Source organism: Pseudogymnoascus destructans (assembly GCF_001641265.1).
Source record: "Pseudogymnoascus destructans isolate 20631-21 unplaced genomic scaffold scaffold_12, whole genome shotgun sequence".
In the NCBI taxonomy this organism is placed as follows: Eukaryota; Fungi; Ascomycota; class Leotiomycetes; order Thelebolales; family Thelebolaceae; genus Pseudogymnoascus; species Pseudogymnoascus destructans.
The window spans coordinates 539953-564446 of record NW_020167531.1 but is presented as its reverse complement, the minus strand read 5'-3'; the positions used below and the strand labels follow the sequence as shown (position 1 = coordinate 564446).

At 47.3% G+C, this 24494-nt stretch overlaps 4 protein-coding genes and 2 non-coding genes across 6 annotated transcripts; 3 read left to right on the top strand and 3 right to left on the bottom strand.

The window, feature by feature from the left end:
• Nucleotides 1–4801: 4801 nt before the first annotated feature.
• VC83_06497 (uncharacterized protein) lies at nucleotides 4802–5268 on the bottom strand (the record flags this gene model as incomplete). Its single annotated transcript, XM_024470095.1, has 2 exons — nucleotides 4802–4917; nucleotides 4971–5268. The coding sequence occupies 2 exons, from the start codon at nucleotides 5266–5268 to the stop codon at nucleotides 4802–4804; spliced, it is 414 nt and encodes a 137-aa protein (XP_024323606.1).
• A 565-nt stretch (nucleotides 5269–5833) lies between these two features.
• Nucleotides 5834–5926, top strand: VC83_06496 (the record flags this gene model as incomplete). The annotated part of the gene is made up of 1 exon: nucleotides 5834–5926. It is a non-coding gene; the product is annotated as a tRNA-Leu (tRNA).
• Nucleotides 5927–5996: 70 nt separating this feature from the next.
• Nucleotides 5997–6088, top strand: VC83_06495 (the record flags this gene model as incomplete). The annotated part of the gene is made up of 1 exon: nucleotides 5997–6088. It is a non-coding gene; the product is annotated as a tRNA-Leu (tRNA).
• A 1216-nt stretch (nucleotides 6089–7304) lies between these two features.
• Nucleotides 7305–9751, bottom strand: VC83_06494 (uncharacterized protein). The gene is made up of 5 exons (XM_024470094.1): nucleotides 9079–9751; nucleotides 8533–9011; nucleotides 8248–8479; nucleotides 7630–8198; nucleotides 7305–7557 (listed from the first exon to the last, which is right to left on the bottom strand). The coding sequence occupies exons 2-5, from the start codon at nucleotides 8755–8757 to the stop codon at nucleotides 7468–7470; spliced, it is 1116 nt and encodes a 371-aa protein (XP_024323605.1). The 5' UTR covers nucleotides 8758–9011; nucleotides 9079–9751; the 3' UTR covers nucleotides 7305–7467.
• On the top strand, nucleotides 9729–11279 carry YTH1 (RNA-binding component of cleavage and polyadenylation factor; the record flags this gene model as incomplete). Its single annotated transcript, XM_024470093.1, has 1 exon — nucleotides 9729–11279. Exon 1 carries the CDS (start codon nucleotides 10524–10526, stop codon nucleotides 11277–11279), a length of 756 nt encoding a protein of 251 aa, XP_024323610.1. The 5' UTR covers nucleotides 9729–10523.
• An 11016-nt stretch (nucleotides 11280–22295) lies between these two features.
• On the bottom strand, nucleotides 22296–23786 carry VC83_06492 (uncharacterized protein; the record flags this gene model as incomplete). The annotated part of the gene is made up of 6 exons (XM_024470092.1): nucleotides 22296–22398; nucleotides 22610–22749; nucleotides 22801–22898; nucleotides 22991–23121; nucleotides 23171–23219; nucleotides 23618–23786. 6 exons carry the CDS (start codon nucleotides 23784–23786, stop codon nucleotides 22296–22298), a joined length of 690 nt encoding a protein of 229 aa, XP_024323609.1.
• Between the last annotated feature and the right edge of the window lie 708 nt (nucleotides 23787–24494).

Below are 24494 nucleotides of genomic sequence, written 5' to 3'. Positions count from 1 at the left end.
GGTGCACCCACCATTACTGGGCTGATATGACCACATAGCATATCTCTACAACCCTCTATGATTCAATACATGACATCACTCCTTAGTTACTGGGCTAAAACTACACATGACATATCTCTATCAACTAGAGGCCTAGGAACATCAACGATAGCTCCAAAAGCTTCTACAACCGTCTATGATTCATTACACGTCATCGCTCCTTAGTTACCTACAAGATTGGTTAAGTACTAGAGACTAAAGCGAATCGAAGGGTCGTGACACAAATATCGAAGGAGTGTCATGACACAGGACATATCACTCGACTTTATTACAGGATTGCCATTGTGTGAAGGAAACAATGCTATCCTTGTCGTAGCATGCCGACTTACAAAAGAACGCCATTTTATCCCATGCTTTGCAGGCCAAGAAGGCACAACTGCAGAAGCAACAGCACAGCTACTCCTTCAACATGTATGGAAACACCATGGTTTACCAAATTCGATCATCTCAGACAGAGGCCCCCAGTTCGTGGCTGCAGTGTGGAAAATCCTCTGCAAAGTTTGGAAAGTTATAACAAAATTGTCTACTGCCTTCCACCCAGAAACGGATGGGCAAACTGAGAGGTTCAATGCAGAACTTTGGAACGATATTTATGAGCTCATGTTAACTATCTCCAAGACAACTGGGTCGAATATCTTTGCATGGCAGAATTTGCAGCAAATGCTCTACCTTCAGACTCTACAAAATTCAGCCCATTCTTTGCAAATAAGGGCTTCGAGCCAAGAATGAGTTTTGATATTAAGAACAGTGAGTTCCAAATAGCGCCACAGGAACACAAGGATATGATACAAAGCATGAAAGATATTTGGGAGTTTCTGCAAGACCAAATCGCACTCTCGCAAACTCGCATGGAGACATTTGCAAATCAACGCAGGAAAGCTGCACCAAGATATCAGGTTGGAGATCAAGTATGGCTATCTACATGAAATATCAGGACTCAGAGGCCATCAAAGAAACTCGATCACAAGCAAGTTGGTCCATATAAGATTCTCGAACGAATTGGGCAAGTTAGAGCTACCACCATGCATGAAGATACATCCTGTCTTTCACAGCAACCTCTTACGACTTGACTCAGATGATGCTTTACAAGGCCAGCACCATGAACCACCCCTGCCAATCGTTATAGAAGATGAACTTTAATGGGAAGTTGAAGAAATTCTAGATTCTAAATTCCTACGGAAGAAGCTGTTCTATATGGCAGCATGGAAGAACCACCCACCAGACAACACTTGGTATGCTGCTACAAACTTCAACAATGCACCTGAACTCACACAAACTTTCCACCGAAAATACCCACAGAAGCCACAATGATCTTACTCTTGATCAGGAGATCAATCTTAGTAAAGGGGGGGGGTAGTGTTACGATTATAGCTTACAGCTTGTTACGGTTGTTACAGCTTGTTACAGTTGTTACGGTTGTTACGGCTGTTACAGTTGTTACAGTTGTTACAGTTGTTATGGTTGTTATGGTTGTTACGGTTGTTATGGTTGTTATGGTTGTTATGGTTGTTATGGTTGTTATGGTTGTTATGGTTGTTATGGTTGTTACGGTTGTTACGGGGGCAACCTTAGCCACCAAGGCTACAACTGCTAAGCGGACAACTGTATATTATGAGGAATAGCCTCACCTTCCTTCCTTCTTCTTCTTCTTCTCTCTTTAGATTCAATCTAGCTTATTATTCTCCAGACTGGCTTCTTGACCTCCATGACCATCGTAACACATGTGACCATAACCTGCCCGACTCTGATCCTTTCTGTCACTGAGGGCGGAGGCATCCTTACACAGGCATCATGCTTAGACGTGCAATATCGTCAGTCATAATGGACAAGAGGCCTACTATATGCATTACATATCTTAGGAACCTAAACCTAACGATTTAGGAGAGGGTTGCCTTGTTCTCAAGTCCTTACTGCCTAACAAGGCACTTTATAAGAAAGCATGTTAGAAGACTTGGAGTTAACGAGTCTATAGAGTGTCGAGTCTCTAACGTCCGGCTTGAGCATTAGATGCATTTTCAAAGCCACATAGAGAAATTTCACAGAACTGTCTCATAGTCCTACAACTAGATGGAATTACCTAGGAGTGTTATGGCATCCCTGTAATGGTGGGTGCACCAGATGTGAGAATCTAGCCACCCAAGGAAGGGATGATTTTACTAAGACAACACACTGTCTTAGGAAACAGAGCCAAAGGGTTGTAGCTTAGACTATTCCACAACGCAGCAATCAGGTGTGTGATGTAGTGAAGTGGTTTAGACAAGTTGCAACAAATGTTGAGTCTGGGAACTCAGGGGTAAGTCAGAGGTTAACACCTCACTGACTTTTCAGAAACAAGGAGTAACAAGATGAATGCTTGGAAGCTTGTAAAAGACGTGGAAGTATGTGATAGTCGATTTACTGTATTGTCTGCTTGCCCTTTCTTAAGGAAAGGGCAATCCTATTTATGCCAAAGGAGTGTAGTTCTCTCATTTTCCATGACTTTCCATGACTAACCAGGCTTGGTAAATGTATTAGAAATCAAGTGCGACCCACAACTAGCTTGCTAATCATGTAGTAACGTAAGAGAATCCCATAGAACCATCTCTTGGGTTCCTAGCCTATAGGAAGTGAAAAGGAGGTCCAAGGTCAGAGTACCTATAGATAAATTATGTCATAACTTAACCAATCTTGTGGGTAACTAAGGAGCGATGACGTGTAATGAATCATAGAGGGTTGTAGAAGCTTCTAGAGCTATCGTTCATGTTCCTAGCCTCTAGTTGGTAGAGATATGCCATGTGGTAGTATTGGCCCACCCAATTAAGGAGGAGATTTTCTTAATAAGTTGTTCAATAAGTGTCCAAATGATATGCCGTGATGTATGTAGCATAAACAGATGTAGTAGAAGAGTTTGCAGCAATCGTTGAGTAGTATTGCTTCTGTTGTTGGTGTGATAAGCCAAGATATGTATGGTGACTTGTAGGTTTGAGGAGGAGATTTCTAAGTTTGCTCTTGAGTTTGATAGCAAACTGAGTGCAACGAATGTCAGTATGACAATCCCTTGATTAGGTAGACAGAAGGATTAATTAGATAGGGAGGAGGCAGGGGTATCTAGCGTCATTGTTTCTAATTTTTGATCTAACTCCCCTAATCAAGATCCATATCAGTTCACATCTTTAGCAAAGTGACCTGATTCTACACAGCTAGTAGGTGCCCATCAACCCTACAAGTGAGTGATTCCCCATTTTAGCAGTTATAGATAGTGTTACGGCTATAGTAACATAGCATCATGGTTATAGGGCTAGCGGGGCTAGGCTGTAGCATGACTCAGCTAGTACAGTACTAGACAATAAGTATTAGCCGATCATGAATTTAGACAGAACTATAATAAATTAAGAACATTGTAAGGACACAGGGCACCCAGCTCACAGTAATAGCATATGAGAGTGCGAGCCGGAGGCTAAACGGATGCTATCCTATAGGTCTACTACGAAGGATACAAAAAAGATGAAGGGGGAACCCCGTTGAGTCTGTTTCCTTGAGTACCCGAAACGGGCCCGACTCGGTTACCCCAACCCTAGCCCTGATCCTTCCACCGCAACAGGTCAGCATCGACCCTGAACCCTACACCCTTACCATCCCTCACTATAGTGTAACTCGCTATGTGCTCCTCTACTGGTTCGAAACCACACCGAGTCGGATTCCATGCTTGTAGTGACCATAACAGTTCTGAGACAGGTTCTTCGAGTATCTAGGTAAGGAGGCATCCTTACAAACATGAACAATTAAATCCTATAACAACAAATTATATTAATTAACCTTAAGAATAAGTATATAGGGCCAGGTGGGATGTGGTGGACGAGCTGTTCCAGTGGTTGTGTTTGAGGCACAAATAGGTGTGCGGCGATTAAGTTTGGGGTGTGGGAGTATTGAAAAGTGGGCAAGCGAGCTGCGTAAAACAGCGACGAAAGCTGTTGAGTAATATGCGTGTGTATTCCTGTCTATCTATTGCTGCCTGAAATTGCGGGGAAGTGGTGCTGAGATCATGTGACATATTACAACAAAAGCTGCCCTTTTGTCACAAGCGTATCAGGTGCGGAGGTATAGCACGTGAGCTACTGTGCCAAGACAGAAGATCGTCAGGCCGAAGAACACGTCAGGCTGTAGTATATAGTAGGAACGCGGACCTTCGGAGGAAGGTCAGCGTTCAGTCTTCGTAATCTACAGGATCTACTACGCGTATGTGATTGAGAACGTGACCTCGTACTGCCCTGTTCATTTGAAGATCCTTGCACCTTTTCAGCGCCTCCTAGCCGTCACATCGTTAAATGGAGTAAAAGACTAGACGGCAAGCCCGCATCAGGAAACCGCGACCGCCACATTAGGCAAGGCGTGTGCGCACGGGCTCGCTATCTACTAGGTATCGAGTTCTTTATAAGGGTGATGCATGGTATTAAGTTCTTTTGCCCTTATACTATTTACATTATTCACATCGCTCATATCAATCACATCATTTGCATCAATCCCATCATAGTTTTGATGTCATAGTTTCGAAGAAGTGCTGTGCGCCAGCCGTGATGCCTTGCCTTCCTCTGTCTACACGCCTTGAAAGTAAAGTGCCCGCCATAATAACTCCGCTATGATGCCTTGCCTTCCTATGCCCGTAATAATGCCCTGCCTTCCCATGCCCGCCATGACGCCTTGTCTTCCTCTGCCCACACGCCTTAAAATCAAAACAATACGACCGAGGTCGTTGGTGTCGGTGTTAAGTGTTCGCCTAGGACGTTTAAGCAAATGGGACAGAAACCACCCCAACCAAACGACGAAGTCTCAATTTCTTCTTCTCGAGCGTGTCTTCAGTGGATCCGCCTAGGGCTTCAATGAGGGTGTCGACCATTTGGCCTGTATAAAATATCAGTTGAAATGGCTCGCTTTGGGGTTGGGGATAGACTTACAATTTAGAAGACCAATGTCTCCAGTCGTAGCAGGGAAACCGGGGATATCTTCGCCAGTAATGTAGTGCTGGAGTGGAACCAGCGGGGAGGTGTCACTGTGGGCTGTGTAATTTGCGAACTGGGCATTGGTGTTGTGCTGTGTGGCATTAAGACGCGCCGTAAGGGTTTGCATGCCAGCATTCATGGCTGTGAGATGCTGGTTGACCTGCTCGAAACGCTGGTCCACCTGCTCGAAACGCTGGTTCATCTGCTCGAAACGCTGGTCCATTCGCGTCATGAGCTGGTCTAGTCGCGTCATAATGGTGACGCCTTCGTTCCAGGCTGGCAAGTTTGCGACCTTGACGACTTCAGCCTTGAATGTATCCAAAGCTTAACCAATCAGTGGAAGGTTTGGAAGGTTTGGAAGGTTAGGCGATTGTTGGGCTGCCATTGTGAGATCCTGATGATTTTGGTGATGATTTTGGTGATGATTTTGGTGATGGTTCTGATATTGTTGTTATGTTGTTGTTTTGTTGTTGTTGGGAGATGGGTCGCGTCGCGATGTGTCGTTCTTTCCTAGCTTCTTGCAGCAGTCGGCTAGAGCCCAGGTCGTGCCACCTTGGCCATCAGGTACACGAGCGTTAGAGCAGCGCCGATTTTGGCAAGTCGGGTGCGGAAAACAGCGACTAAACCTGCTGAAAACAGCAGCCAGTTTGCCGTTTGCTCGTTAAATATGGTAAACTAATGAAATAAAAAGCTACTAAATTCTATAAATAACATATATACTATCGAAGCCCAAAGAGGACGAATAGTGGACACACTACAACCACGCACCTCGAGCAGTGTTATTAGTGCCGATTATCACTCCCTATTCTAATTAAACAGGCAACTTGGCCGAGCGGTTAAGGCGCTAGTTTCAGGTTATCATGTGACTTACTAGTTCGAAAGAGCGAGAGTTCGAATCTCTCAGTTGTCATTTTTTTTTTCTCTTTTGCTACTTTGCTCATTAGTGAGGAGTTAAGCTGAACGAGCCTGGTAAATCTTATTGGCAACTTGGCCGAGCGGTTAAGGCGCTAGTTTCAGGTCATCATGTGACTACTAGTTCGAAAGAGCGAGAGTTCGAATCTCTCAGTTGTCATTTTTTTTAACCCCACCATGCATCCCATCCCACCATCCCACCCACCCGTCCCAGAAAACCCGCGAACCCCCGCGAACCCCACCACCACACCCCTATCCTACATCCCCCCCAAATCCCTACCACCTCCCCGCGAACCCCTCCAAACACAGATTAAATTAAGAAGGAGCATCTCAATATTAACCATCTTGTCTCGTACTGCATAATCCCCCAAACGGCCAAACCATCCCCCCATCCCATCCCATCCCATCCCATCCCATCCCATCCCCATCCCATCCCATCCCATCCCATCCCATCCCATCCCATCCCATCCCATCCCATCCCATCCCATCCCATCCCATCCCATCCCATCCCATCCCATCCCATCCCATCCCATCCCATCCCATCCCATCCCATCCCATCCCATCCCATCCCATCCCATCCCCTTCCCCTTCCCCTTCCCACACCACCGCGCTCCCACCGCCATCGCCACGGTGACGGAAGAGGCGTGATGGGCGCGGGCGTGTGATGCGCGGTGATATTGACTGGCTGGCCGTTGATGATGTGAATTACAGGCCTGGTATTCTATTCGTCCGCAGCGCAGGACGGGAGATGGGGGTCGAGGCGTGGTGGTGGACGGACGCGCGGTAGCGGCGGAGACCGGCGTTACAGCGTTGTGGATGATGGACAGTGGACCCGCTTGGGGCAGGGGTGCTGGGCGGGTCTGAGAAGGTTGCTGGGTTCCTCGGGTCAATTAGTGTGGTGGGGTGGTGTGGTGGGTGGTGTGGTGGGTGGTGTGGTGGGTGGTGTGGTGGGTGGTGTGGTGGGTGGTGTGGTGGGTGGTGTGGTGGGTGGTGTGGTGGGTGGTGTGGTGGGTGGTGTGGTGGGTGGTGTGGTGGGTGGTGTGGTGGGTGGTGTGGTGGGTGGTGTGGTGGGTGGTGTGGTGGTGGGGTGGTGGGTGGTGGTGGTGGTGGGTGGTGGTGTGGTGGGGCGGATGTTGAGATGTGATGATTTTGTTGCAAGATGAGGAAGGAGAGGTAAAGAGTAGGAACGGTGAGTGAGATAAGCTTGATCTGTTCTGTATTGGTACTGCGTCCATCTAATTTCTGCAACTATGAGAAAACCAACACAATCGTACTCTTTAGGCTGGTACAGTAATGTAACCGAGCGAGTAAGCACGCCTTCAACCCGGATTATAACCCCTCAACACCAGTCAGTCTTTCGTTACCAACCCCTTTCCTCGCCCCCACACACACGCTCCCACACACACGCTCCCACACACACGCTCCCGATACGAGTCCGATCCCATCATCACCGGCCCAAACCGCCAAACCCAATTCCACGTCTCCACTAGTCCCCTCAAGAGTACGAGGGGCTATCAGAGCGATCCCCAAGACCCCATCATCACGAACCATGCAGCGCTCGAAAGCCGGACTCAACCAAGCTGCGTGGGCCATTCGTGATATCCGCCGTCCCAGTCCAGTAAAAGAGGCCCTGCCAACACATCAGTAACCGTGCAATGCGACTGCCACACCGCCAGAGGAGGAAGAAGTAAGGTGAACCAACACCAAGGCCCTGCTCTTTGCAATAGCGCCCTTTCATAGCCACCGTCTCGGGGCTGTCGTAAGTGACAAAGCCACCGTCCCCACCGACACACACCGCTGCGCAGCGCTCTGTATCGACGACCTCCTGCGTGCCTGGGCGCGGTAGGGATTTGTACTCGAAAATGCCATCCTCGCCGCCGTTGCTGTGGTAATGGTCTCCTGGGGCCGCTGCGCCGATGAACGAGCGTCCGTACACGGGGATGCCCAAGAGGATCTTCTTCGCTGGAAAGCCGGTGGCAAGGATGTACTCGACGGCCGCGGAGCCAGAGTTCTCGCCCTCCTGCGCGCGGTAAAGCTGTGCGTGGTGGCCCGCCGTGGGGCGCCAGGGGCCCGAGAAGTCATAAGCCGTGAGGTTGACCAGGTCGACGTATTCTTCAATCTTGGGCAGGTCGATGTGCTGTAGGGCCCAGCTGTTGGTAGGGAGTGGCACGACTACCATGAAATCCTCTGATGGAAGATAGAGCCGAACGGTTGCCAGGAGAGAGAGGAAATTGCTTCCCTGCTGTGCATCGTCTGGATGCTGCCAGTCGACTAAAGTTCACGTTAGGACGTAGCTCATAGTAGTTGCTTGGGAACATACTGTCGATTCCATCGAGCCGCGCCTCCCGAACAAGCAGATTCGCTGACTTGGCGAAATTGTCTCTTCTCGCTGCCGTTTCTGACAGGATCCTGAAGCTTTGGCTAGAGTCGACACCACCAATCGACAAGAGCACCTTCAGGTGAGGAAACTTGTCCTTCAGAACCCTGAACGACCCCAGACAGCCGTTCACGCCATCGACCTCCATCGTCCCATCCGCCAACTCGTCGCTCAACTGGGGCAGGAATTAGCACGCAAGCCAGGACTGTATATATCCGGAGTACTTGCAAAGACGAAACCGTCGGCGTTGACATGCGCATAAGCGTAGTAGACATGACTGATGCACTTGTAGTTCAGAGTCGCTGGCGTCTCTCCACGATAGGCACGGTAATTCGGGTAGTAGACGGCATTGACAGACATTATTTCGGCGGTGTCAGCCATAGACGGCCTTCGTGGTGGCTCTGGTGGCTCTGGTGGCTTCCGTCCATATGGAATAGGGGGGGTCCTTGGCATCTGCGAGAGGTGGTATATCGTTTCGTCCTGAGAAAAAGTTTGGGTACGTATCGAAGGTGTATATAAGCCTTTCTTGGTCTGCTGGTAATTTCCAGGTCCCCTTAATTGGACGGAAAGCCAGAGTGGAGAGTACTGGTACGGGGTATTCTCTCCTTCAAACCGCGAATTCCAGTCTCCCAGGCGAATAACTTGGGCGAGAGTGACCGGCCAATTGCCTTAAACATGTGAACTTGTTGATGGATCGTTATGGTATGCTATGACTGTTCAGTAAAAGACAGCCTTATGTGCTGTTGAACGCTCAATGGAAAAGTCAGCGCTTACTCCACTTGAAGATGCAGGGGAGAAGAAATTGTGGGCGAGGATGATTGGGCAAGGCCAGGCTGATATGGCTCTGGGAGGGCGTAAGAGGGCCGGGTGCAGACCATCTGAGCTGATCGGGACACAACCTTGGGGCAATATACTCAATCGGCACAGCCAAGGGAGTGTGGCCAGCCAGCCGCATTCCTCCCATGGAGCGATCTGAGAAGGAGCGCTGCCTATTTGGACGAGGTTTGCATGCTGACCCCCCGGGCTGAGAACATTGGAAGGGCGGTATGAGATGAGGCTGGCCAGTAAATAAAAAAGAGAAGTTGGGTGAGCCGGCCCAGGTAGGCTGACAATGGCAGCGTCTTGCATGATGAGGCCCGGAGGAACAGCCTCGTGGGAAATGTTGATAAGGCAACGCTGGGGGGACACGTTTGTGGCGAGCGGGGGGTATCTATGGTCTATGGCGAGGACTGGCGGCGTGCCACAAGACCTTTGTATGCTCGCGTGAGAATCAAGATCAGGAGCAGGGCAGCGAGGAGGATGCAAGCATCATCATTCTGTGCAGGATGAGAGAAGAGAGTGAAGGGCTTCTTCGGCCTCTGGAGTCACAGGCTTTGGACACAGGCTTCAGACACAGGCTTCAGACACAAGCTTCAGACACAGGCTTCAGACACAGGCTTCAGACACAATATTGTATATCTCAGAAGATAGCACTATGGCAACGGCCCATGCCGAATACTAGCTGGGACGGTACAACAAAGTATACGGCTGTAGCTGTTGGGCCGGCAATAATTACTCTCCTCAGCAGCTTCAAGGCTTCAGGTGGCGGCTGCTGAGGACATGGCTTCGAGACCGGGTGAAGCTGGCCGCATGAGAACTCCTCGGCTGGAATCCTTCGCGCCTCGCAATTCCCACGACTCTGGCGCAGCCAATCTTGACCCCCATCCGTGTCTCACTCCTCTATACGAAAGTACGGCGTCCGACGCTGTCCATGAACTTCAACACCGGCGTATCCGAACTCAGTTCTCACTACAAGAAACTGCTAATGCACATGCACGACGCCCCGCATATCAACTTGAGTCACGTGCTCACACTTATTGAACGCCATACCTGATTTGTAAGCACAATAACACCCAGCAGGCTGCAGCCTCGTGAGCTCCAACCAACGATCGATTGAAAAAGCAGATATCATCTCACCCTCCACGCAGCTTCCCCGATACACAAGATTTACACCGCCTGCGTACCCCGCACTCTCACGGACGCCACAAGTCCCCAGAACGCTGATTCGCCTCGATTGCACCTATCAAGCTATTAGTCACACACACCTTCATACCCTGAGCTTTGCGCCACGCCATCACATCCTCGACCGCGCCAGGCCTAAGAGAGCGCAATAAGACGACGCGTTTTCTCTCCAACACAATCCATACCGATCACCTCTCCAGCTCTCATCCACATCCACAATGGCCGCAGCAGCGCCCTCCCCCGACCTCGCCACCCCGCCCACCGCGCCCTACACATTCGCCTTCTCCCCCTTCCTCCTCCGCACCTACCGCTTCGGAGTCGACCTCTCGCGCCCCCCCTGCAAAGCCTACGTCGCCGGCCACTGCCCGCTAGGCGCGTCCTGTCCCGACCGCCACATCGCCGCGCCGACGGGCTCGAACTACAATAACCTGGTGTGCAAGCATTGGCTGCGCGGGCTGTGCAAGAAGGGAGAGCACTGCGAGTTTCTGCACGAGTACAACCTGCGGCGCATGCCGGAGTGCAGTTTCTTCGCCAGGAACGGGTATTGTAGTAATGGCGAGGAGTGCCTGTATCTCCATGTTGATCCGGAGAGCAGGTTGCCGGCGTGTGGGTGGTATGAGAGGGGGTTTTGTCCGCTGGGGCCGAGGTGTGCGAGGAGGCATATGAGGAGGGAGTTGTGTCGGTTTTATTTGGCGGGGTTTTGTCCGGAGGGGAAGAAGTGTACGGAGGGGGCGCATGCGAGGTGGAAGGCGGATGGAGACTTGGAGGAGTTGAAGGTGAGGGTTGTGAGGGATCCGGCGGAGGTGGAGGAGGAGATAAGGATAAAGAGGGAGGAAGCGGAGAGGGAGGAGGAGAGGGATAGGGAGAGGTTTGGTGGGGGGAGGGGAGGAAGAGGTGGGCGATGGATGGGAAGGGGTGGTGGTGGGTTTGGGGGGGATGCGAGGAGGCAGAGGGGGAGGGGGCATATGCATTGAGCGGGGTGAGAAACTTGTCTGGCGGCGAGGGCAGATTCGCAATGCGGACTTACGTCAAATGGTTCAGATTGTGGAATCTGCAGTGTTACCAACACGGACAGAAGATTCAAAGCCAGGTCAAGAATACCAAGATCGAAACTTGGTGTTCGTGTGGGATGTCCCCTGGCAGAGCCTCACATCACCGGTGCGCAAACAATCGGATAAAGATTCCACAGGGGAGACTGCCACAGATATCGCGGCATGTCATTATCCTTCCTCACCGTTTCGAGGAAATAAAACAAGCATTGGCTAGCGCTACTTTTACCATACGTGTGTTCTACAGATACCAAAAAAGGGGCGTTGTGGGTGTATACGCGGAAACCCAAACATGCCGGGCGGTTTATAATATTGTAAAAAATACAACTTTCTCATCCATACTTTACTCTGACATGGCAATAAGAAGTGATAAATATGGTTTCCACTACGGCACCCCTCGTACTTGAAGAAAAGTTCATTGTAGATAACTCTTCAGAGTTGTAAAGACCCATGCACAAGATGCCGAGCAGGCCAACAAAAAGTCGAATACACTTGAACACTAATATCTCTGGGATGCTAATATTACCAATGTGCGCGCCATGCTATCAGAGAAAGAGTCAATACTGGAATGACAGTAACCAGTTACTATTAGCTCGCTCAATATATGGCAGTGTTCTAGCTATTGCGGTATTCATTTCAACAGTGAAGCCGGTGATCCTAGTCTGTTTCAACACATCAGCAACCGCCCTAAACAACCAAACAACCAAACAACCAAACAACCAAACCAAACCATGAAACCCATCACCCTCGCCGCCCTCCTCTCCGGTATCTCCCCCTCCCATGCCCCAACCCTCATAAAAAAACACCCCAGACACAATCCCGCTAACCCACCCCAATAGCCCTCCAACTCACGACCCTCGCCGAGTCAACAATGACATGCTCCACCTGCCAATCATCCACCCCCGCAGCCCCAGTCGTGACGCGCACTGATGCCCCGATGACGCCCTGCTCGGCGGCTGCGTTGACTGCTGTGTCGGGTTCTTCCGCTGGGGGAGCGCGCGGGAGCGGTGGAGGAGTGGGAGGAGGTGCGAATGGGACTGGGGGTGTGCAACCGACGCCGAGTCCTGGTATTGGGGGGAGGGTGGTGGGGAGTGCCGGGGGGGCGGTGGCATTGGGTGTTGTTGTTGCGTTTGTGTTGTGAGGAGGCGGGGGATGGGTGGCTAGAAACAGGGGTGGTGGTGAGAGTCCCGAGTGAGGGGGGGAAGGATATGATATCTGACAGGAGGGTTAATGAATGTGAGGAACTCTGGAGGTTCTGGGTATTGAGCCCGCACGACGTGGTTGAGTGAACTCGACTAGCGAGCACCTCCACACGTAGAGATTCCGTAGAGCAGCTCTCTTGCCTCAATCAATTGATCAACATCACATACATCAATGCACTGTCAGGTTATGAGCCCGGGTCGCGTATGCACCCATATAACAAAGCAGTCATTGGTTTGATTCAACAATCAACTTTGTGGAAGTCATTGGAAAGCTCTTTGAGTATCCTCACAACTTATCACATATCAACAAACCCGTCGATCTCACCTCAACCAAGGCGTGTCGACAACAACATCAACAACCACCTCAACCCCACCCTTTCCTCCAGATCAAATTGGCTAACTCAAAATAACGGTCAAGATGGAGAAAGACCCCAAGATTCCGAAACTTGAAGGCTCCAAGAACTACAAGACTTGGAGAGCAACCTTGCGCATGTACCTCGAATCACTCTCACTTTGGGACTTCGTCTCAGGCCAACAACTCAACCCCAAAAGTCTAACATCCTCGAAGAATACCTCGATGAAGATGGCGAATTCAAAGACTCAAAGATTGAGGCTCGCATCGGAGCTCAGAGTCTCACTTACAACAAATGGAAAGCTAACGATGCAAAAGCTCGACTCGTCATCGTCAATTCAGTTCCAGCTACACTCACTGCACAAATCCAAGATCTTGAAAGTGCAAAGGAGATGCTCGACCTCATCACAACCCGCTATGATACAGAAGGTCCTGTGCAGATGCTAGTGCACTATACAAACTGGATCAACTGTACATGGGATGGCAAGGGACTGGATAAGTTTATCAACAAATGGTCATCACTCCTGGCTGCAGCAAATGAAGCCAAATGCGACATTACCGACACCGTCAGAACTCTCCAGTTTATCCACATCCTCTCCAACTTCTATCCTGTTTGGGCTGCTACTATGAGACAAGAGTTTCGCAATGGCAAAGTGCCAGACATCAACGACTGCATCAACACTGTTCTTGATGAATCAAAGCAGAAGAATGATGGAAACCTTGTCAACTTTAATGGTCACAACAAGGAACATACAAAGTCAAAACCACAACACTGTCAAAACACACGTGACAAGTGTCCATGCTGTGGCAAATCCCATACAGTTGACAAATGCTTTCATCTCCACCCCGAGTTGAGCACAATTGCAGGATTCACACCAAAGGCAGAATGGGTAAAGAAATACAACAATCAGAAGACGGCCAAGAAGAACTCTAAGAGAGGCATCATAACTATGGCAATGCTTCCATCTCCTGCATCTACACCTTCACTTGTTCTCTCTACTTCACAATCATGGTATAAGGAGATGTGGATCGTCAATACCGGATCATGCTATCATCTTTGCAACAACAAAGATGCCTTCATCTCGTTACAAAATATCGTCCCATTGCAAGTTGAATCCGCAAATGGATCTGTCTTTGCACGTCAAAAGGGAACAGTTCAACTTGTCACTGTTGATACAGATGGCAACCATGTTACGCGTCAGATTACAGAAGTCTACTACGCGCCCACCATTCCTGTTAGCATCATCTCAGCCAAGGTGTTGCAGTTTAGAACAGAGAATGCAATCATCTGGATGGGAGACACTATGACGTTCCGTCTTAAGGGACAGGGATCGAAGTCATGTACACACCATTCCATCCTACTCTTCAGCTTTACTGCCCACAAGTCATGGGCATTGGCGATCAACACATCGATCAGGGTACACTTGCTTTACCTGTTGTTCCCACCATCATCTCCATTAACATCAATCTCCTTCATCGACGCCTTGCACATGCAGGATGGGATTCCATCCATAATCTTGCAAAGCAACTTGGCTACAAGCTTACTGGAGAACAACAGTTCTGTGAAACATGCCATCTTACAAAAGCACAACAGAAGATCTCTCACCAACCACAAGAGAAGACAACTGCAGTTGGAGATCTTATCCACTGTGATACAGTTGGCCCACTTACAAACACTGGACACCGTGGAGAGAAATACTTCATTCTTTTTACAGATGATTTTTCAGGATACCGATGGGGAGAAGCTTATAATAATAAGAGTGATGCCTTTCCTGCTTTGATTAAGTTCATCAACTTCTACCACAACCAGATGGGATCTCACATCAAGAGACTTCGCATTGACGGAGGAACAGAGTTCTCACAACAACAACTTCAAGAGGTTTGTCAGAAGTATGGAATCAAATATGAACCATCGGCTCCATACCACTCATATCAGAACGGCAAAGCCGAGACGGCGAACCATACTACGGAAGTCCGTCTCAGATCCATGATCCAAGGCAGTGGACTTCCATACAAGATATGGCCAGAAGCTTTCATAACAGCTCTCAAAAGCATGAACAGAACACCTACTCGCAAGAACGAAAATTCAAAGACTGTAAGGATGCCTCCGTACCTAGATACTCGAAGAACCTGTCTCAGAACTGTTACGGTCACTACAAGCATGGAATCGAATCCGACTCGAAGAACCTGTCTCAGAACTGTTACGGTCACTACAAGCATGGAATCCGACTCGGTGGGGTTTCGAACCAGTAGAGGAGCATATAGCGAGTTACACTATAGTGGGGGACGGTAAGTGTATAGGGTTCAGGGCCGATGTAGACCTGTTGCGGTGGAAGGTTCAGGGCTAGGGTTGGGATAACCGAGTCGGGCCCGTTTCGGGAGTTAAGGAAACAGACTCAACGGGGTTTCCCCTTCATCTTTTTTGTATCCTTCGTAGTAGACCTATAGGATAGCATCCGTTTAGCCTCCGACTCGCACTCTCATATGCTATTACTGTGAGCTGGGTGCCCTGTGTCCTTACAAAGACACCACATCAAGTGCTTTCTGAGTTCTGCGAACAAACTCATATTCTCCCTAACATTGCTCACTGGCGTACATTTGGCTGTACAGCTTATGTTTACATACCAAAGCAAAAGAGAGTTCAAGGACAGAAGTTCCATGTCTGAGCTCAGAAGGGCAAACTCGTTGGCTACGAAGGTGATCACATTTATCGAATCTACATCCCCACGCAAAACAAAGTCATCCGCACCTCTCACGTCACATTTAATGAGATCGAAATCAATCCAGTGCACCCGCTTGCAACTTTCGACAGCGAGGATACAGATGACGAAGATGATTCTGGATATATTACTCTTAATGCTGACCACTTCCATCCAGATCTCCCTGTAGATTCGGGGGGTGTTCTTCCTCTTGATCTTCACACTCTAACATATGGGGGGGTGATTTCGCCTCAAGATTCTTCACCACAAGGATCAGACTGTGAATCTACTCATGAAGATCCTACTCCGCTTGCAAATCAAGAGATTCAACTCCCACAACTTGGTCAACAGACTCTTCTCGAGCAGGAATTTGAAGACATGTCTTTCATCGATCCACCTCCTACTCAACAGCAACAACTTGATCTACCTCAACCTGCCTTACACGAACACTGTCTCCATATTCAGGATCAACCTGTCTCCTCTTCCTCTCACTCAAAACGCAAAGTTAAACAGACAGAGAAAGGTCAGCAATATACTCAAGCTTTGCAACAACAAAAAGATAATCTTGCAAAGAAGCGTCAAAACCACGGACACGCTCTCTGTATTCTTCCACCTACAGTCGCATATTGCTTTGCTGCAGGAATGGATTATAAACCAAACATTCAAGATCTTCCTCTTGAACCACGCACTTGGAAAGAGGCTATGGCCCATCCTTTTAGTGAACAGTGGAAGCAAGCTACGGATAAGGAGATCCCTCAACACGTCAAAAATCACACTTGGACTCAAACTCTACATCATAAAGACCAACGTGTTCTCCCTGTGAAATGGGTATTCAAATACAAGGCCGATGCAGAAGGCAAATTAGCTTCTTGCAAAGCTCGTCTTGTTGTCCGTGGTGACAAACAGCATCCGGGATTAGACTATCTCGAGACATATGCAGCTGTTGTACGTGCAGCCACCTTCAAACTCCTCATGGCCATTGTTACAATCTATGACCTCGAATGTATTCAGCTCGATGTGCTTTTATTAATAGTCCCATCGACAACGATAATATCTACATTTGCCTTCCACCTGGATTTCAATCTACAGATGCACACGGCCGTGCCCTTGTTGCTCGTCTTCTTAAGGCTCTTTATGGACTTAAGCAAGCACCTCTTTTATGGCAACAAGAAATCACTACATTCCTCGTTTCTCTCGGATACCAGCCTCTTAATGCAGATCCTTGTGTCTTTCAACATCATAAGCACGGTGGAATCATCATCATCTACGTTGATGATATTATACTCATCCACCGCAACCTCCAAACTGTCACAGAGATGAAGCAACAGCTCTGCGATAAATACGAACTCCGTGACCTTGGTCCACTTAACCATTACCTCGGAATGAAAATCACCCGTGATCGCACTCGCAAAACCATGCACATTTCGCAGGAGACCTATATTCAGAAAATTCTCAAGCAGTACTATATGGAAGACTGCAAAGGAGCTTCTCACCCTATGCAGCCTGATGGCGTTCATCTTAAGCCTTTTACCGGTTCAATAGATGAGAATTTACGTCAGGAATACCAGAGTATGATCGGTGCTCTTGGCTATGCTGCAAATACTACACGCGCTGACATTGCTTTTGCAACTCATAAGCTCTGTCAATTCGCAAACAATCCAAGCCAGCAACATATGGATCACGCCTTACATGTCTTGCGATACCTTAAGAGTTTTCTAGACCTTGCAATTTGCTTTCAAGCTCCACAAACCACTCTTACCCTTGATCAATTTCAAGATGGTCGATTTGGTCCACCAGGACTTGATTTCGTGGGCTACAGTGATGCCGCATTTGCAGACAACTCCGACAACAGAGCAAGCTCTCATGCATATGTTTTCAAAGCTGCAGGTGGCATTGTAACATACAAAAGCGGTAAACAGACTCTTACCGCTACTTCATCAACAGAGGCTGAGTATATTGCCATGACCTACGCTGCCAAGGAGGCTGCCTGGATTCAACAATTGCTCACAGAGCTTAAATACTTCGGTCCTGACCTTCACCCTGTTGTCATTCATGGAGACAACAAACCAGCTATCTCACTCACTCAGCCTATTCAATTCCATACACGTACGAAGCATATTGAAGTTTATTGGCACTACATCAGACAGCAAGTCGCAAAGGGAATGGTCAAATTGGGATACATTGCAACAGATGATATGGTTGCAGACGGTCTTACAAAGCCATTGTTTCCTGTCAAGCATGCACGTTTCATTCAACAGCTGGGTTTGGTCAAAATGACAGATATCGAGAATATCACAATGTAAAATAGTACAATGCAATACAGAGGCACGTCTTATGCGGCCTGGGGGGTGTGAGTGTAATGGTGGGTGCACCAGATGTGAGAATCTAGCCACCCAAGGAAGGGATGATTTTACTAAGACAACACACTGTCTTAGGAAACAGAGCCAAAGGGTTGTAGCTTAGACTATTCCACAACGCAGCAATCAGGTGTGTGATGTAGTGAAGTTGTTCAGACAAGTTGCAACAAATGTTGAGTCTGGGAACTCAGGGGTAAGTCAGAGGTTAACACCTCACTGACTTTTCAGAAACAAGGAGTAACAAGATGAATGCTTGGAAGCTTGTAAAAGACGGGGAAGTATGTGCTAGTCGATTTACTGTATTGCCTGCTTGCCCTTTCTTAAGGAAAGGGCAATCCTATTTATGCCAAAGGAGTGTAGTTCTCTCATTTTCCATGACTTTCCATGACTAACCAGGCTTGGTAAATGTATTAGAAATCAAGTGCGACCCACAACTAGCTTGCTAATCATGTAGTGAACGTAAGAGAATCCCATAGAACCATCTCTTGGGTTCCTAGCCTATAGGAAGTGAAAAGGAGGTCCAAGGTCAGAGTACCTATAGATAAATTATGTCATAACTTAACCAATCTTGTGGGTAACTAAGGAGCGATGACGTGTAATGAATCATAGAGGGTTGTAGAAGCTTCTAGAGCTATCGTTCATGTTCCTAGGCCTCTAGTTGGTAGAGATATGCCATGTGGTAGTATTGGCCCACCCCCTTAAGGAGGAGATTTTCTTAATAACTTGTTCAATGAGTGTTCAAATGATATGCCGTGATGTATGTAGCATAAACAGATGTAGTAGAAGAGTTTGCAGCAATCGTTGAGTAGTATTGCTTCTGTTGTTGGTGTGATAAGCCAAGATATGTATGGTGACTTGTAGGTTTGAGGAGGAGATTTCTAAGTTTGCTCTTGAGTTTGATAGCAAACTGAGTGCAACGAATGTCAGTATGACAGTGAGGAACTCTGGAGGTTCTGGGTATTGAGCCCGTACGACGTGGTTGAGTGAACTCGACTAGCGAGCACCTCCACACGTAGAGATTCCGTAGAGCAGCTCTCTTGCCTCAATCAATTAATCAACATCACATACATCAATGCACTGTCAGAATGGTTTATTGAGAAGGGGGGTTCGTGTGTAGGGGTGTAATATGCCATTAACTTCATTCCGTATCATAGCTGTTGAATCCTCGGTCCGGAAACAGGGATGAGGGCCCTGATACCGAAACTGTGTCAGCCAGTTTCGTGATCCTCCGGATACTGGATCTTCCGATCCTAAAAGCTTCGATTCTGAAGCTCTAGGGAACGGACCGAAACCAGAAGGGTTTCAGGATCCGAGCCACGAATAGGCACAGGAATAGAGCCCGTAGCCAAATCATATGTGTCGCCGTTGTTAAGTTGATAGTTTTCGGTGTTTAGCATCATAGGATTGTCAGATGCTGGGAATAGAATAGGTGAAATAGCTTCAATTATAAGAACATGCATTACAAATTATCACTTCGGGCCCTACTGCTTTATGACTGTATTTTCGGTTTATATTCTCTACCTACTGCCACGGATCCTACGGATATTGTTCAACAGTAGCGATATGGGGGGCTTCACGTTGTCCATATACGCTCTGTCGCTTTTTCGTTTTGCGCTGTGGCAAAACTGCACTATCTCGTTTTTTCATCTGCCACTCCATCCCAGAGTTTCCTCGCAGTATCCTATTTGCCATACCAAATCGTATCGTAAAACCAGCAGTGCCTCTCGCACCTTTATTTAGGCCCGAATTTGAAGTAATACCACACTTGATAAGGTTATGTTGGAACTATGTCCTGTGTGCTCGCTGCGTTCTGGCGTTTAAGTAGATTTGCAAGCTTCCGTGCATATAATATTGATCGTGCTCCCTGCCAAGGAAGTTCTCTGCAAGCTGACCTGAGTTTCGGTACATCAACTCAGCCTCATCGTACTTGCCCTGCTTTTCTAGAACTATTCCAAGATTATTCATGTTTGCTAGATAGGGTTCCCCTACCAAGGATATTCTCTGCAAGCTGGGCTGCTTGTTGGTATATCAGCTCAGCCTCACCGTACCTACCCTGCTTTACTAGAGTTATTCCAAATTGTTCATGCTTAGTTGTGCATCAGGGTGCTCCTTCCCAAGAACCTTTTCTCGTAGCAGAAGCGCCTGTTGGTGTATTTGCTCAGCCTCGCTATGTTTGCCCTGTTTTTCTAGAACTACTCCAAGATTGCTCATACAGTTTAGTGTAATTGGGTGCTGCTTGCCAAGGATCATTTTCTTCCATTTTAAGTCCTGTCGAGCCATCTGTTCAGACGAATTATATCGACGTTGACTCGTGCAGAAATCTCCAAAATATGAAATAGCATCTTGCAATGTGGTCCCTTCAAGGTCACCTTGGAGAGCTATGTATTCTTGTTTTAAAGGACTACCTCTAAGTGAGAAAGTAAAGCTTGCCTTGTTCTTAAAGTCGTTTCATGGATGCGATGGTTTTCGAGAAAGGTAGAAATCAGTAGAATTGCTTCTACAGCGAATTCTCGACAAACATCTAACATGACTCGCAACTTCACCCAATCTTTAATAAGGATGTGCATTGAAAATATTGTCCCATTGTTTCTAGTGTTTAGGTTTTGAAGTAGTGAAAGTTTTCGAAGTTCTGTCAATATGTCTTGAGATTTATACTTGTCCCAGACACCATCTGTTACACAGGACACTGGCCAATCAACATTTTTAGAGCCGTAGCATGCGAAGAGATCATCAGACACTTCGAAGAGTGAGAATGTGGATTTTGTCTTTCTGTGCCGTTGGAGTTCCAGTAATCAGTTAGACTGGAACACAGTTAGTTTGGTCATGGCCTCTGAATCCGTCTTTAATCTTCGTTGGTAATCCCATAATTCGGGTATCTCGCTAAGTACCTTTTTCTTTCCGCTCGGTATAGTGTTCCATAGGCTGCGCACTACTCGCTCAATACTCGGCTCACTCGCTCAGTGGGTTACTCAGCTGGGTGAGTAGCTGAACCTTTTACTCGACTCGGTGAGTGAGGTCAATACTCAGTTACTCTGTAAAAACCCGGTGAGTACTCGGCTATCACGTGTAAGATTTATGCATCATGTGAACAGTCCCTCATACGATTAATACTGTTTTATGGTTAAGTTAACGTATTACATCTATTAGCATCACTCTCGCCATCTCTAGTAAGCTGTGAGAACGAATCATGTATATTCCTCTATCTAAGTACCATGATTATCAGAAGATTATTAGAACGCTATTATCTATTATATATGCTTAAGAACATCCCTCCACCTTGCTTGATGAGGCCGGCCAGACCTACTAATACCTAAAGTATTTATAGGGTCTTGATGAGGATCCTCGACTGAGCGGAACGAGCTATGAGTCAAGATAACTGTGTATAGAACTTGTTCATAAAATGTCTCTTGTGTGAGAATATGATCTTATTATAGGTATTAACCTACATAATTCTGGTAATAATCTGGTAATCCTTACTTGTTGAGGTTGCATTTGATTGATTCGCATTTGATAGAGACTATCCTTCCCATCTGTGACTTCTTTTTGCAAATGTCTGATGCAAGATGTGTTGCCATAGACTTTGGGCCAGCAGACTTGATTGCAGGATGCGTAAGGGCCTTCGAACAATAAGTACAAATAACACATGGTTCTCCAGAAAGCCGGTCTGCTCCTTGGTGATAACTTCTCCAGTATTGAGAACTCCAGTTGGTTGAATCCCATGCAATCTTCATAAGGAGTTTTGTAGTATGATCTGAGTGTTGTTCATACCATCGTGATAGCTTCCACCACTCAATGAATATATCGTGTGTATCCTTAGTCCATTTGACGAATTGGTTTAACTTGCCAATATATTCAAGGCCTGCAGGGACTTTGTAAGGATGCCTGTCCCTCAGTGATGGAAAGGATCTGAGTCGGGCAGGTTACGGTCACATGAAAGAGTTAAGGCAGGTTAGCTGAGTCGGACCCGTTTCGGGTACTTAAGGAGATTGACCCAACGGGGGTTCCTCTCTTCATCTTTTTTGTATCCTTCGTAGTAGACCTATAGGATAGCATCCGTTTAGCCTGACTCGCACTCTCATATGCTATTACTGTGAGCTGGGTGCCCTGTGTCCTTACAGACTTAATTTAATGAGGATAGTCGTTGAGAAGACGGAAAAGAGTCTGAGAATACTGTCAGAATCAAACAACTCTGAGTATTGAGATGGCATTTGGCAAATTGCTCGATTATCAGAAGGTTACCAGAAGTCTGGCTACGATGAAGTACTTAAATACCTGGTTTTCCAACGCGAAAGGTACTCCAGCGCTATAACTTTAGCAACTCAAGTTCTCCTCTACTCTAGCTCCAGGAACAACATATCCTGTGCAGCTGATACCTTAGCCCACTTTTCCTTATCAAACTTCTTAGAGTAGACAAGTAAGAACGCCTCTTTGAAGCTAGAACTATGAGTGGATATTTGCAACCATCCATTGTCGACAAGATTGTAAGACTTTGGGTACCACTGCACAGGTCCTGGTAATTAGGCCCACTTTCCAAACTGCCTGCTCGTACAAACAGAAATATTTATGTGGTGGGATAACCTCGTGAAAAGTGCTATAATAAACAATTAGTATTGCCAGAAGATTGCTAGGATGATCAGAGACGTACCCTTCCTCTACATCAATCCACGGCATATACTCAAAGAGACGCTCAGGCTTCTTTCTCAGCTTTCCAGCCTTTCTCGTATATGAGTGGATACAGCTATCCCAGAAATGTTGCCACTTGCGGAAATTGGACTCTTCATGGGCCTATCAACTATTAGTATCACCAGAATATTACCAGATTATGAGGTAGCATACATCAATGTGCGCTTGAGTTAAGAGAGCCTGGGTGCTAGTGATCTCTTCATCGGAAAGCTCATCTGGTAGAACAGCCTCGTCATTTAAAATATCTCGCGCTGTAACATAAGCTCCAACTCCAAATCGTCTTCAACCTCAGTATCCTCCCATTCGCTGTTATGATTGTCATCGATTGGAATACTTGAGATACCCTCAAATGCAGCAAGCTCAGACAGAAGTTGTTTGGGCGGAGTAGATGGTGGGGCTTGTGGAGAAGAAGAGGCGCTAATATTCTTGACTTTCTGATTCGCAATGCAAGATGCATGGGTACCCTTCTCAGTCCTGTTTATAGTTAGATTGAGGCTACCAGAGATTACCAGAAGGAACTTACCGAACACAAATACGCTCAACCTTCAATTCATTCTGTAGACGTGTCTTGTCTTCAGTAGAGGCAGCGATATACTTTGTGTAATGACACAGGGCACCCAGCTCACAGTAATAGCATATGAGAGTGCGAGTTGGAGGCTAAAAGGATGCTATCCTATAGGTCTACTACGAAGGATACAAAAAAGATGAAGGGGGAACCCCGTTAAGTTTGTTTCCTTAAGTACCCGAAACGGGCCCGACTCGGTTATCCCAACCCTAGCCCTGAACCTTCCACCGCAACAGGTCCGCATCGACCCTGAACCCTACACCCTTACTGTCCCCCACTATAGTGTAACTCGCTATGTCCTCCTCTACTGGTCCGAAACCACACCGAGTCGGATTTCATGCTTGTGGTGACCGTAACAGCTCTGAGGCGGGTTCTTCGAGTATCTAGGTAAGGAGGCATCCTTACACTTTGCAGACTTATATAACTTCTTTAAGTAGTAGCTCAGATCAGCATGGTCAGCCTTGAGTGCTAAGTGAACAGCCTTCTCATCTTCAGTAAGGTTGGAGACGCAGTTGCGAGCTTTGATAGTATTCGCATTAGTGGAGAGTTCTTCATGTGCCTTGAGTTTCGCCATACTAACTAAACACGTGATTAGCAGAGATCTCCAGAAGTTCTGGCTATAGAATCAAGATAATAAACTTAGTTGAAGTCCTAGTGAAGAGGTAAAGGCTCAAAAGGGAAGAAGAATGTGTAGATCGGAGAGTAACCAAGGAAGGTGGTTCTAAGGTCGTGGTTATTTTAAAGTTGCAAACAAAAATATTTGTGAAGGAATATTCACCTACAAAGAATTACTGTTCCAAAAACAACACCACAATGCGCACCTTCATATAAAACACATACCTTTCAACCTCTACCTCTTTACTATACTCTTCTTCTGCAATATTCTTTCTACAAACTCACTGTAAGTACACATATCTTTTGATCTACTTCTTTATCTTGTGTTTACTTTACTAACTCACCTTGATATTAGCAAATGACTCGTACCAAGCAAACTGCTAGGAGATCAACTGGCGGCATAGCACCAAGGATGCCACTTGGATTACGGGCTGGCTCTGGGCTTGGCGGAAAGGGACAGGAAAAGGCTGTGGGCACAGCAAGAAAAGCTCCAGTTTGCTCATCTCAAGCTAGCAACAATCATGCTCAGAAGGACACGCGCTGCACAAAGTCTAGTAAGAGGATTACCAGAGGATTACCAGAGGATTACCAGAACTCTCTAATAAACATATAGGCACCAAGGCTCTCCGCGATATCAGAAGACAGCAACTTGATACTAGCTCCCATT

Coding starts and splice junctions, on each gene's coding strand:
- VC83_06494 (XM_024470094.1), bottom strand. CDS start 8,757: ATGCCAAGGACCCCCCCTATTCCATATGGACGGAAGCCACCAGAGCCA. Junction 8,480..8,532: donor ACGCCGACGGTTTCGTCTTT/GCAAGTACTCCG, acceptor TTCCTGCCCCAG/TTGAGCGACGAGTTGGCGGA. Junction 7,558..7,629: donor GCAAAGAGCAGGGCCTTGGT/GTTGGTTCACCT, acceptor ATGTGTTGGCAG/GGCCTCTTTTACTGGACTGG.